At 33.6% G+C, this 14243-nt stretch overlaps 1 protein-coding gene and 1 pseudogene across 1 annotated transcript; both read right to left on the bottom strand.

The window, feature by feature from the left end:
* Window positions 1–8657: 8657 nt before the first annotated feature.
* LOC145130036 (putative cleavage and polyadenylation specificity factor subunit 1 pseudogene) lies at window positions 8658–9029 on the bottom strand (annotated as a pseudogene).
* A 2291-nt stretch (window positions 9030–11320) lies between these two features.
* Window positions 11321–12004, bottom strand: LOC145130034 (uncharacterized). Its single transcript, XM_079064889.1, has one exon. It carries the CDS (start codon window positions 12002–12004, stop codon window positions 11321–11323), a length of 684 nt encoding a protein of 227 aa, XP_078921015.1.
* Window positions 12005–14243: the final 2239 nt, after the last annotated feature.

Raw genomic sequence — 14243 nt, 5'->3', positions numbered from 1 at the left:
AGATAATCGTTCGAGTTAAAGACTCAACCCTAGAACAGTTGGACTCAAACAAGAGCTGCACAATAGGGCCAAATCCATCACTCTGAGATTATTTGACCCGTGCAACATGTGACTTAACATATTCGCTTAATAACTAATCCACATCTCTAGGAGTCCCACAAAGCACAAAGCAAGCATCATTCGGACAACGGAAAATCTAATCAACATATCACTAATCGAGCCATTCTATCCAACCATCTAGAAAACGCACTAGCATGCAATTCTAAAATCTCAAACAATCAGGCATATAAAGGCATCTCTCCTAGAATAAGATCATGAGCAGATCCTTAGCCCTAGTCTAACATGCAATTCTCATCATCAAATCATATAACACTATAAAATGTATGGGTATTCTGGGAACCACTTACTTGAGCTCGGCCGATTACACGCATCACACCCCTTTTCTTTGATTATAAAATCCTATAATAAAGTATTTATTTTATGAAAAATTTACCAAATCCTCAGTTTGAGTTCAGGCACACCCGAGAGTATGCCCGAATCCCTCAAACCAAGGCTCTGATACCGACTTGTAACATCCCAAAATATGAAGGTGAAAATTTCATTTTTAAAACAACCAAAACATCCATTTATTTATTACTGAAACACTTTAAAGGAATTTTATTATAAAACAGTTATCAGAGTACAATCCCAAAATCTCAAGGTTGCGGAAAATATGGGTGTATGCGCCGCGATCAAGCCTGGCCCTTCCTTTTCGAACCGGAAGTACCTAAAACCATAGACAACAAATGTAAGCACAAAGATTAATGAGTTCCCCAAAATATCACATACCAATACATACATTTTCCATGGGCTACCCCCATGGTCTTTTTTTCGGAATGTCATGGGCTACCCCATGGCCTGACATCCAAGTGCCATGGGCTGCACCCATGGTCTTTACCTGGAATGTCACGGGCTACCCCCCATGGTCTGACATCCAAGTGCCATGGGCTACCTCCATGGTCTTTCCTTGGAATGACATGGGCTACCCCCATGTCATGACATCCAAGTGTCATGGGCTACCCCCATGGTCTTTCATACAAATGCCACACACTACCCTTGGGGTCTTCCAAGCAAGTATCACAAATACAACTAGCATACCACATAACAAGTAATGGGTCAGCATCGGTGCCTTCGACCCATGGATATGGTTAGAAGATTCACCTAAGATAGTTGAAACCCACATATAACACTCTGACTGCAGATCCACAAAATCCCCGTGCTAACAAATACCAAAATAACATCCAATCAGTAATCGGGTCCTGATACAAACTAAGAATCCAAATTAGGGTAAAAGACCTTTTTACCCTTCCTATAACTTGGCCCAAGGCCAAGGTCCAATCCAAATTACAAAAATCCCAAAAATACCTTAAATGACACCAAAAGGCCCAATAAGGCCCAAATATCCAAATTTAGCCCAAACCCATCATGGGCCTATCCCGAGAAGGCCCAATATCCTAGAAGGCCTAAAATATCCAATGGTCATCCCTGGTCAAACTTCTGGTAAATGGTCAAAGGTTAAAAGGTCAACATTTCAAGAAATCCCAAACAAGGCGAGTACGCCCCACGTACTCAGCTGGTACGCCCAACGTACACCATTTGGGGCCAGTACGCGCAACGTACCAGGTGGGTACGCCCACCGTACTCCCTTAAACCCCATCTTACTCTATAAAGCACTTAATCACTTAAGCCCTTGCTCCAAACTCCTAAATCTAATTCTTATGGATGACATAACACGTAAAGTTGGCAACTTTACTTGCATGCTTGGCTTAATCGGGCCACGGTCCCAAAAGGATTCGAAACTGAGTGTTGCAACTCTCCCCCACTTTAATTAGATTTCGTCCTTGAAATCGCTCATTACTAACACTCAACCACACCCAATAGCCCAAATGACATAACATGTAAAGTTGGCAACTTTACTTGCATGCTTGGCTTAATGGGGCTTTAGAGCTCAAAAGAGCTTAATAAAGGGTCTTAACACATGCATGAGTCCAAATACTCCATAAAGCTTGCACCTTTATATATAAGGGACCATTAAAATGTCTAGATGTACTGGATTAAGCTTCTGAAACAACCTTAGCTTACAAGGACCAACCAAGAGGGACTAAAATGGCCATAAACAAGCCCAAAAGAAGATCTATACAATGAGTAGACAAGATAGGGACTTTATCCTTCTAAAGTCTCAAAATGAAGATGCTAACACTGGATCTCTAAGCTCCTCTCCAAGGATTGAGTCTTCAACCTTCTTCTTATCTTACACAAACCACCATAAATCCTCTTCCAAGCTCCAAAACTCACTCAAGGAACTCTAGGGTTTCAATGTATGATAAAAGGGATGGAGGTTGTCCTAATGACAAAAGGAAGGATATAATGTTGCTTATATAGGGGTAAAACACTGAAATTAGGGTTTGGTGCTGAAGGGAGTACGCCTCGCGTACCCCTTAGTACGCCCAACGTACTCATGGACCGCCCACGACCAAGTTACTCAGTACGCCCCATGTACACATGTAATATGCCCCGCGTACTAAATGGCCCTCCAAAACCCTAAAGCTTCATTCGACCCTAACTCCTTCGTTCTAAGTCGGTTTCTGACGAACTTTATATCTCCAGAAAGGTGACGAGAAGCCCTACGCTTTTATCATCTCACCTTCTCCTTAAAACTTCCTGAACATAAACCCAAAATTCATAAAGGACCGAGCTGCCAAATTATGATTATACCCTAGAAACCCCAAAATTTGTTTTACGTGGTATTGATTCTATTCAATCGAGTTTACAAATAGGGGAGATGAGTTTATAGAGACCTGATTGGGAGAAAAAACATTGAAGAAGGTGATTGTTAGGTTTTACTTATTGTTGTATCTGATATAATAGTATTATAGGTGTGGATGAAAACTTTACTAACTAACAACCAATATCTAATTTTTATCATCATATTCTGTAGAAGCAAAGCAAACAAGTTTCCATTTATTTATGTGAAAAAACTGGAAAACACAAGCACCGTATCATTTCTATTTTTCGCACCCAATAATGAAATTGAAGACCATGGTTATTCGAGAAGAACTAGTAAGCTTCGGGATGTTTTATTTTTCAAAAATTATGGAGTGAGTTTAGAAGAATGAAAACATTAGGAATAGAGAAGAACCAAAAATACCTTGTCGAGCTAGGGCTTGTAAATTTGAGAAATCGTCGTAGTCTCCGACGAAGGTCAAGTGAGCCCGAGGTCGCCGACGAGGAGAAGTGAGCATGAGGTCACCGGAGGAGAAATTCCCCTAAGATAGCCATAGGATAAGTGACCAAAGAGGTTGCAAGAAAGGTGAGGCGAGGTGAGGTGAGATCGCCGATGGTTATAGAGGCCGGAGAGCAGCGAGAGCGTTTCATTCATGAAAAAAGCCCTAGCTATAATGTTCCCTGCAGTTTTTTGGAAATTAGTACTGCTACTTTAATGGCCGATGCGCGTTTAAAATAATTATAAAACGACATCTCTAGATGACACCCGTTTAAGATAGGTGCCCTCTGAGTTTGTAAATTTTTTTGTTGGACAATAATTTTAGGGCACGCACAAATGCGTGTTCTCTATCCTTCAAATTTTGGAAACTGACATTATTTTTAGGACACGCAAAAAATATGTATCGTAAATCAGTGTGTGTCATTGTTCGCATGTCATTAAAGGGTTGTTTTCTAGTAGTGTGTATATTATTCAAAACGTTCATTCTATTAGAATATGTATTCTATCAGAATATGCATTGCGTCAGAATATGTTGTTCTTCAAGATAATCTTTTGTTATTTCTCTCTCTCTCTCTCTCTCTCCATATATATATATATATATATATATATATATATATATATATATATATATATATATATATTAAATTAAAAGAATTAACTATCTCCTAAAATTCAGATTTTTTTAAATCAAGTTAAATTGACTAAAATATTCTTAAAAATATATTAGTGTGATTATATTATGCATGCACTCCCATTGTAATATCATACAACTTAAATCACATCATTTCATTATTTCATCCGTTGGTTCAAAATCATTCATACGTCCACACAATACTTGTTATATATATATATATATATATATATATATATATATATATATATATATATATATATATATATATATATATATATATATATATATATATAGCTTAGGTTATTGTATTCTAGTTATCTATTGTGTGGAGATAGGGTTGATTGTGAACAAATCATTTTATTTATTTTAAGAAAGTGATTAATACATATTATTGAATTAAAGATAATTAAAAACTATCATCTAATTTCATTGTAAGGGTATTTTAGTCAATTAACATAAATTTAAAAAAATTGCAGATTTTATGGAATAATTCTTTTTATTAACTTTAACAATATGGTTTTTCTTGATAATAATTATATTAATTCGAACATTCTAAAAGAATGTGTTCATTATTATTTTGAAAAAAACATTCTATTCTGAAAGAATACTATAAACATATATTATCAAAATTAATAAATTTTAATGAATACAAATTTCATATGAAACAAATTTTAATATTTTATAATCATTAATTATATTCATTCTTAAAGAATACGACTAATAATGGTTTACAATTACATTTATTTATAAATGAATAAAATTGAGAATGGTTAAAAATCAAATTAAAACATTGAAATCTAAGTAAAACACTAATACATTTTGAGAGAATATTGTTGCTAATCCATTCTGAAAGAATATACTGCTAATCCATTAGAAGAAACGTCGGTTCTTGGCACTATTCAACAAACTTCATCGACTTCACAACCAACGGGGAAACAAATTTTAGAACACGAAATATAGAACATGACGAATTGTTAGTGCCAAAGGAAACATGATTTTTCTATTTATCCCACTCGATATTATTGTTAATAAAATGTATCTCAAATTTAAAAAGTACTCATTTTGTTTTCCATAATTTCACAGTAAATCCTAAATTTCTCATTACTTCTAGAAGATGGTTGAAAGTCCAAATAAGATGAAAAAGATGTCTTACCTTTGATAGCCTTAATTGTGCGATTGTTTTTTTTATGAAACAAGAACAACTTTTTAAATTTGTTAGAATCCATATACTTCTGGTCGTCATCTAATTTCCCTATCGCCGCTTCCGTCCTTCTGTCGTGAACAGTACCGATAATATCCCCATCGTTGTTGTCCTTTTTTCCATCTAGTTCGGATCTCGCAAAACTTTCATTGGAACGGGAAAAATCGAGAGGTAGTAGAAGAATGCACCGGTGAATATGGATGATCGATGAAGAGGATAAGAGAGAGCCGCCTAGATGAAATCAATGAATTTGGTGGATCAAGCGTATTTTGTACGTGTGTGAGGGATAAAACCTAAGTCAAGTCAATGATTACCATAATTATAGGAGATTATTTATGGTAGTTATTTATCAAATTACTTAAATACCCTTATGTATTTATTTAATTATTTAAATTTCTTTAGATTTTGATTCGTCCACAATCAATCCTACATCCACACAATATTTAGTTAGAATACTTGAACCTACCTCTCTCTCTCTGTCTCTCTCTCTCTCTCTCTATATATATATATATATATATATATATATATATATATATATATATATATATGAGAGAGAGAGAGAGAGAAAGAGAAAGAAAGCACTGGTGCTAGAGCTTACAAGTCGATGAAATGTTTCTACATATAAAGCCAATTTCTTTTCATTCTCTCGACAATGTGGGTGATTCAAATAATCATTCAACTCCTCAAAACATTCATTAATCCATCATAATATCTAGTAGTTAATTTCACATTCATTCAAACTAATGCATAAGGCATTTAATGAGACAACAAAAATGATTAATTGGTGCAGGTATGAAATAGAAACAACAAATATCACATAACAAACATCCCCATTTAATGATGCGGGTATAAAACCGCACCAAAAAACGATGAAAATTGCACCAAAACATTTCTTAGAACCACACCAAAAAAATGATTATAACTGCACCAATTAACAACTTCATCTTCAGTGTCTTCCGTATCTGTAACATCATTAACTTCATCTTCACTGTCTCGCTCCATACCCATGATAAGAACGAATGCAGATAACATAACTCACTAGTAGCAAAAAGGTTTCTATATGATATTGAAGGATATTTTCCGATCTTAAAAAAACATACTTATGCTAAAATAATTGTAGAAGACTCCTTGGTAGCAAAAACTCTCATGCAATTCCCCTTCAATATCTAAATCTTGCAAAAAAACCCATGATAGCGTGTATGGGTATCAATTAAAATGAACCTTTTAGTTTTCTTGGTTGTCTTTTTTTCGAAGAAATAGATAGAAAACTAGAACTGAAGTTTGCTTCGAGTTTATATGGATTGAATGGAGTTTAATTAGAAATAAGCATGGTTCTTGATACCGATGTGAAGCGGTTCTTTGAAGGATAAGAAGACATTGAAGTAGTCACAAGAGAAGGTGTTTTTGGAGGAGAAGTAACTAAAGAGGTTGCTAGCAAGACGAGGCGAGGTGATTGAGATCGTCGATCGTTGTAGAGGCTAGCGAGTTTCGTTCTTGAAAAAGCCCTAGTTGGAATGGTCCTTGTGATTTTCTGGAATTTAGTTCAATGGTCAGGGCACGCGTTTGAAATAATTATAAAAGCGACATCTCTACACGACACCCATTTAAGATAGGTGCCCTCCGTGTTTTTTTGTTTGACACTAATTTTAGGGCACGCACAAATGCATGTCGTCTATCCTTCATATTTTGGAAAACTGACATTATTTTTAGGATACGCAAAAAATGTGTATCATAAATCAGTGCGTGTCATTATTCGCATGTCATTAAATGGTTGTTTTTTAGTAGTGAAATAACACATTGAGACACAGACACACACAACTAGATTTCGAACATTATCAAGAGAGACCAATTTAGTTTGCTTCAATGTATGTGGGGTATCCAATCCTCTTTATGGCTTTTTACATGTGAAAGGAAATGAACCACCATGTAAATAAGTTAAACCACATTTCTAGAAATCAAAGAGGCTTAAAAAAATCAAGAGTTCATTAAGAACATGATAACATTACCCATCTACAACTCTTAGACAAGTTGTTTCCTATGCCAAGAGGGATAATTGTTGTTTGTGGAACCAGATCGTGACCCTGTTTGTGAAGCTCACCGAGGCACCTATGGACCCAACCAACGGTCCCATCACCTCCTAAAACCTATCAAATTAAAGATAATACACATAATTATTAAAACTAGTCAAACTCCCGTGCGTTGCGCATGAAGAAAATTATATTGTCAAAATTACATATATATATATATATATATATATATATATATATATATATATATATATAGGCTTAGGTTATTCTATTCAAAGTAATTATTGTGTTATTATATACATAAATGTGGGCCAATCAAATTTACTTATTTTAAGAAAGTGATAAATATATATTATTGAATTAAATATAATTGAAAAATATCATCTTAATTAATTACAATGGTAATTTAGTCAATTAATATAGATTTAATAAAGGAAAATTGAATTTTTTTAAGGGATCATAGATTCTATTCATTTTAAAAATCCGATTTTACAAATTATAATTCTTTTAATTTCGGTCATTCTGACAAAATATAATTCTTTTAAAAATCCGATTTCTTGATCATGACTTTAAAAACTTCTTGTAGAATAACAAATTCTTGAACAATCAATTGAAGAATAAAAGCAAAAAATCATTTCTTATAGAATACGGGTAACAATTGTTAAGAATTACATTTGTTGTTAAAGAATAAAACTAAAAAAACTTTCAAAACGGGAAAGAAAACATCAAAATCTAACAACGACACTAATACATTCTAAAAGAATAATGTTGCTTAGAATCACTTTCAAGTTTGTGGTCCGTTCTTCAAGAATCAACTTCTGTGTAAACAAAACCAAATTTTAGTTTAGATTCCAATAATGCATTAGCAAATGAAAAATAAAAAACTAAATTCCTTTGGAAAAATATGTGGACTTGTGAATTGCACCAAAACCAATAAACAAGAATCGTAGAACATGCATAAATCAGTGAGAAAATATCCACTCCATTCCAACAGAATTAGAATTCATGATTCCATTCCAATAGAATTGGAATTCGTGATTCCATTCCAATAGAATTGGAATAAACATTCAACCGTACAAAAGCCAATCAAGATACTACTGTAATCTTGCTCTCATCAGCCTGTAGCATTTCATAATTCATACAGAAAGCATGTTACATCAAACTCATCTAACCCAAGTACACGACCCACTACATCATTAATTTAATTCCAATCCATACACTAAATCAGTCGACTTATAAGCAACCAAGTCAACTGTGAAACATGATAATAATCACAAGAAGCTAGTACCAAGAGCCAGGTCATTTAAATTTGAAATGATCTGAGAACGTGTTGTCCCAATCAGGTTTGCAATCTCAAGCTGAAGTTCAAAAGGCAGCATATCATAACTGCACAAACAAAACATACAAAAATGCATAATATAACATGTCCAACAACTACAAAATCTTGAAAAAAAAAACAGTTAATTGAACGAAATAGAAAAACATGGTAAAAAAGAAACTTACTGGCAGAGGAGTTCAGCATCAACAATGGTATCAGGGCCAGTGCGATGAGCCTTTCCATTGGAATGGAAAGTGACGAAAAGATCTGGGATTCAAACCAGCAACATGAGGAACATCATCCACTAGTTTTTTCTGCAGAGACTGAAGCCTCCTAAAAGTCAGCTCATCAAGAGGCGCAACACAACCAATGCTCCCATCCAAGGTCCCAAACAAAAGTGCAAAACGGTTGGTTTTATCGGATGGAGAGGAGTTGGAGGTTGGAAGCATCTGTAAGCGTAGAAATTTGGTGACGTGGGCCCCGACTTGAAACTCTGCCCGAGAAAGAAGCTTCTGGCCTTTCCAGCTCTCGGAGACTTTTGGTGCGTAATAGAATATTTGTACGTTTTTTTGGTTATCCAAGACCATCAGACTTAGGGTGCTTCCATCGATTAGAAACTCTATTGCCAAACAATCCAGGGATCCAAAATCTTTCGCTAGTAGACTTAGTTGAGATCCTTGTTCTTTCCAACTTAGGAAATATATGCTTTTGTGGATATCCCCAATGATTAAAAATCATTAACAGACCGACAAATTACAGTTGATTTTTGCAATTGATTCTGGAGATGGCAATGGTGTTTCTTTTGGTAAAACATAGAGTTATGGTGGGCAATAATCTGGATCTAAAAGACCTCGATTGGGTAAATAGTTTTTCCCCATTCTGAAATCGGTGGTGTTAAAAGGAAGAAGATGATAAATCCGATGAAGGTTTCTCGATGGTTATTGATGGTGTACGAGAGGGAGATGAAAGGGAAAAGGTTGGGGGCGACAATGAATACAAGAGAAGAGGGAAGAGGCGGACGTGAGGATATATACTAGAAATTAGGTTTTAAAACTGATATTCCTAAATTAATGGGATATTAATTGATTTATATATTTACCATAATTAATTAAATGTAAGATTACATATTTACCCTTTTGAAATGATTGACCCACATTTATGCATACAATAACACAATAATTAGTTTAAACAAATGAACCTATATATATATATATATATATATATATATATATATATATATATATATATATATATATATATATATGATAAAAGAGATGTTTATTAGAAGATTTAACATTTAAAAGTTATATTATAATATTTATATTCAAACGTATAATTTTGTCTGTCTCTATTAGTAAGTGGCACACATATAAATTTTCTATATAAGTTTTGATTTAATATTATTTTTAAGTATTTTTTTTAACTCAATTAATTTTAAAAACTACTCATTTGTTTATTTATTCAAAATTTTAACCATATTCATTTAAAATCCCCACAACTTTTCATATTATTGTATTTAATGGATTGGTTAATTAAAATATTTTTACTACATAACTCCTACAACTTTTCAATTTATGATAATTAATTCATTATGCTAATTAATCATATCACTTCTTTTTTATTACATATAAACACTTTTTGTTAAAGTATGTTATGATCTAGTGAAGTATAATCGACACAAAAATATTTCAGATGTTAGAAAATGAGCATAACATATTTTTGTATTGGTGGTGATTATCATAATCTAAAGAAAATACAAGATGTTAATGAAGTTCTATTTTTATTCAAAATTTATTAATGTACCTTGAAAATTATAGGCTGAAATGATGTATACAACAAAAATATACCACAATCTCACGTCAAACAAAATTTAACAAATTAATTAAAAATGTATCATCATTTTCTTTTGGCTCTAAATGTATGATCGTAATGATTTTTGTGAATTTTATAGAAAGTATAAAGGAAAATGAAGTGGAAATATTAAAGAAAAATAAAATATTCCGTATGGATATTAGTAGTGGAAGGTTACACACAAATAAAATACATAATTACATATATAATATATTAAATCACTTGTAGTCATCTTTTACTATGTAATTCCCTCAATGTTTACATTCATTTTCATGGACTCTAGATAACAAAAAAAAAAACAAAAAAAAAAAAAACAATTGTAAGTAACCTAACATGAAAATAATGTTCTTATATAGACAAAATATTTTGATTAACTAATGAATTAATTAGAATAAGTTGAAAAGTTTTAGGAGTTTTATAGAAAAAATATTTTAATTAATCAATCTATTAAATATCATAAGATGAAATATTGTGGGGACTCCAAGTAATGGTTTAAAATAGATGCTTTCTTGAACCATTTTGATTTAAATCGTCTCCTTTATAAGATTTATAAAGATTTAAATTGAGATTATGGAAAAATGGTTGAAGAAGAATATATGTACCACATCCTTAATCTTTCACGAGTTTCTTTGGCATAAGTGTCTGCAAGAGATGTAAAGTTTTCTGGCTTGCACAAACTCACGAGGTTTCACATTTTGAAGATCAAAGACCCGTCGCTAGTAAGAAACAAAAATCTAGTTTGAAGCAGTTGAAGTTTTTACATGAAACATTAATTGAACAATTTCATGAGGTTTCACATTTTGAAGATCAGAACCCCTCACCAATAAGAAATAAAAATCTAGTTTGAAGCAATCGAAGTTTTTATATGAAAAATTAAAACAAAGAAGGAAGATTTAGGAGGGGTTTCGCACGAAATGAAAATTTTGGACAAAGTTTTTTAGAGGGAATATTAAATGGTGCGGTTCCACATGATTAAATAATGGTGCATTTTTGAACTAATGCACCAATAGATGTGTTTTAATGTCTTTTACTCTAAATTGCTATTGGACTGCATATGAACTTGTTGATTGCTGTGGGGTGAATATTGGGCATGTGGTGGTCTGTTACCGAGGAGCCCAGCCGAGTTATGAGAAGGTGGCCTGCTCCAATTTGAGTTGACTTGATGTTGATGAATGAAGAAAGGCGTTAGAGCCTGATGAGCAACGAAGGGAGGAATTGGCGAGGATTGAGGTTGCGACAGAAGATGCGACGGTGGCGGGATGTAGACCCAGCCGTAGCACTGGTGACCAACGTTCTGTCCGGCGCCGACAGACGGCTGAATGGAGGTGACAGTTGGAGGTCGGCAGCAACGATTGTTCCCTCCTCCTCGATTGGAATTGCGTTGGTAGGTATTCCATCCTTCCCGATTTGAATTGTTGGTGGAAGTATGGAGAGTCTGAGGAGAAGAAGAGTGATTATCATGAGATGGAGAAGGAACCCGATTAGTAAGAAGCCTCTGTTCTTCAACTAGCAGCATATACCTAACTTCATTAAAAGTTGGAAGAGGTTTGCTATGTCGAATAATCCCAATAGTGGTTTCAAACTTGCTGGATAATCCGTTGATGGCATGGATAACAATGTTCTTTACTTTAACCTTCTCACCTATTCCTTCCAACAAGTCCATAAGTTTCTTAATTTTGGTGAAGTAGTCATGAACCGAAAGTTCCCCCATAGTGATCGATCGTAGCTCACTTTCAAGTTGCATAGCAGTGGCATCTTTGTTTTCGCGAAATAGGGCTTCAATATTACATCAAATCTTCCTTGTTGTGTCGTTGATGGAGTAGACAGAAGTGATGAGAGATTGGGAGATGGAGCCAAACAACCATAGTTTCACAAGTTGATCAAGTTCTTGCCATTCTGAATCAGTGGGTTGTGTTGCAGGTGGATCGAAGGTCTTGTCAATGTGATCACGAACGCCAAAGGCGATGCAGTGGGCTGAGAAAAGATCACTCCACGGGTCATAGTTGTAAGTGTTGAGATCAAGAACTAATAAAACATATGTTTTAATGTTGTTGACAGCATAAGCCTTTGCAGGAGGAGTAGGCGGTTGTGGAAGAGCATCTCCAGCCATTAGGGTTTGGCAGGGAAGAAGGCGGGAGCAAATATGGTAAGGATTAGAGTATGGAAGAAAGGGGAAAGATTTTAGGAGGTTTTTGAGAGAGTCTTTGATACCATGTATAATGATATCATTCTCATTGATTTGGTAAACGAATACAATAACCTACATATAGAAGATACATAGGGCCACTTGGGCCTATAGATATACAAATACATGGGCTTATACAAAATGTGTACACTAACAAATACTTTAAATGGTGTGGTTTTAGGCTACCACTAAACCCAAAAAAATAGGTTTTGTACTAGTGTCATTGTCTCTTTTTGGATGATCAATAAACTAACTTTAAGATATAAGGGGGATAGAATCCAAATATGTAATCATCTTTCCATTTCAAATTTGTACAAGAGCCGAAACTAGTGTTCCAAATTGGGAAAATCTGAAATCTGTTAAACTATTCTTTTTCCTAACATTTTTTCCTTGCCTCCTTAATGTGTAAGCTATGAGATTCGAATATGAGACAATTATTTTCCAAAATTTTAATTCTCAAATACTCACCACTAGTAATAATAGTATTTTTTTCCCCAACATTTAACCAAGTTTTTTAGTATATTAAAATTTACAAGTACCCAATTCGAGATTTCTTTTGGACATCTTTGATTTCGTATGAGTTGGTCATATAGACCCATCATTATCATTTATTATTAATCAAAATAATCGTATTTATTATACAAATAATTTCATCCACTAATTACTACCTTTGACCAACATTCATTTTGACTCTATTACTGAATTCTATCTAAGTCATTACTTTACCTCATCCAATAACCGCCAACAATTATATTCGTAACCATAACATTATTTCTAATTTAATGTCAAATCAAAATGGGTCCCAGAGAGAAAAAAAATAGTTTACATGAACTTGACTGCAAACTGGCCAATCGATGTCAATTATATTCAATGTGAAAATGACGATATATATCAACCGAGAAAGACTTGACACGATTTTGGAATGTCTTAGGTTTGAAGGACGTTCAAAAAATTTCAATAAATTTGAAAGTCATAATGATCATAGTGACGAATGACAATTCAAAAACTTGCAACCACTAGAAAGTATAGGTTTGACCGTTTGAGTAATGAAATGAATGACATTTAATTTGTGTGACGAAAATGTGTTGAGTTTTTTCTTCAACCACCAAAAAGCCTATGATGCTCAACCATAAAGTCAAAAGCAAGTCTGAAGGAATTTTATATTTTACTACCCACTAACTTAAAACGTTTGACGTAACATATTTGTTATGTCAAGTATTTGAGATGTTGGCATTGAAATAACAATATACTCATATAACATGTATTAATGTAAAAAATATAAGTAGTATGATCTGAACGGCTTCATCAAACAAAAAACGAAAAGGAAAAAACAACAACAAACAAATCAATGTATCGATTAAAAATATTAATAATTGTTTATGTAAGAATGTTTTTGTTTTTCATAATTTTTACACTAGTGTGATTTTAGCCAAAAACATCAATCAAAATATGCATTTATGCCACCGTAAAAACTAGGTATGGAACAAAGTTTTACCATTTTACCAAGGGTAAATTACACGAATCATTCCTACTGTTTGGGGTAGCGTTACTATTGGAAAAAAAAATGGGCTTGATTAAAAGAACTATAAAACCACAGGGACCAAACTTGTAATTTACTCAAAAAGATTTTTTTTCCCTTTTATTTGTGTGGAGTAATTTATGACTTGTGTCCTTCCCACACGTCAACTTTTAGTAAACTACCCAAAGTCAAACACTTTTCCCTTCACGTATATAAACCCCTTCACTTCTTTATTGTTTCTTCATT

The sequence above is a fragment of the Lactuca virosa genome, chromosome 8, assembly GCF_052849685.1.
Source record: "Lactuca virosa cultivar CGN04683 chromosome 8, Lactuca_virosa_CGN04683_v6, whole genome shotgun sequence".
Taxonomy (NCBI): Eukaryota; Viridiplantae; Streptophyta; class Magnoliopsida; order Asterales; family Asteraceae; genus Lactuca; species Lactuca virosa.
This window is presented reverse-complemented; position numbering and strand designations above follow the sequence as displayed.

Bases quoted from the DNA above. Each gene is read 5' to 3' on its own strand.
- LOC145130034 (XM_079064889.1), bottom strand. From the start codon at position 12,004: ATGGGGGAACTTTCGGTTCATGACTACTTCACCAAAATTAAGAAACTT.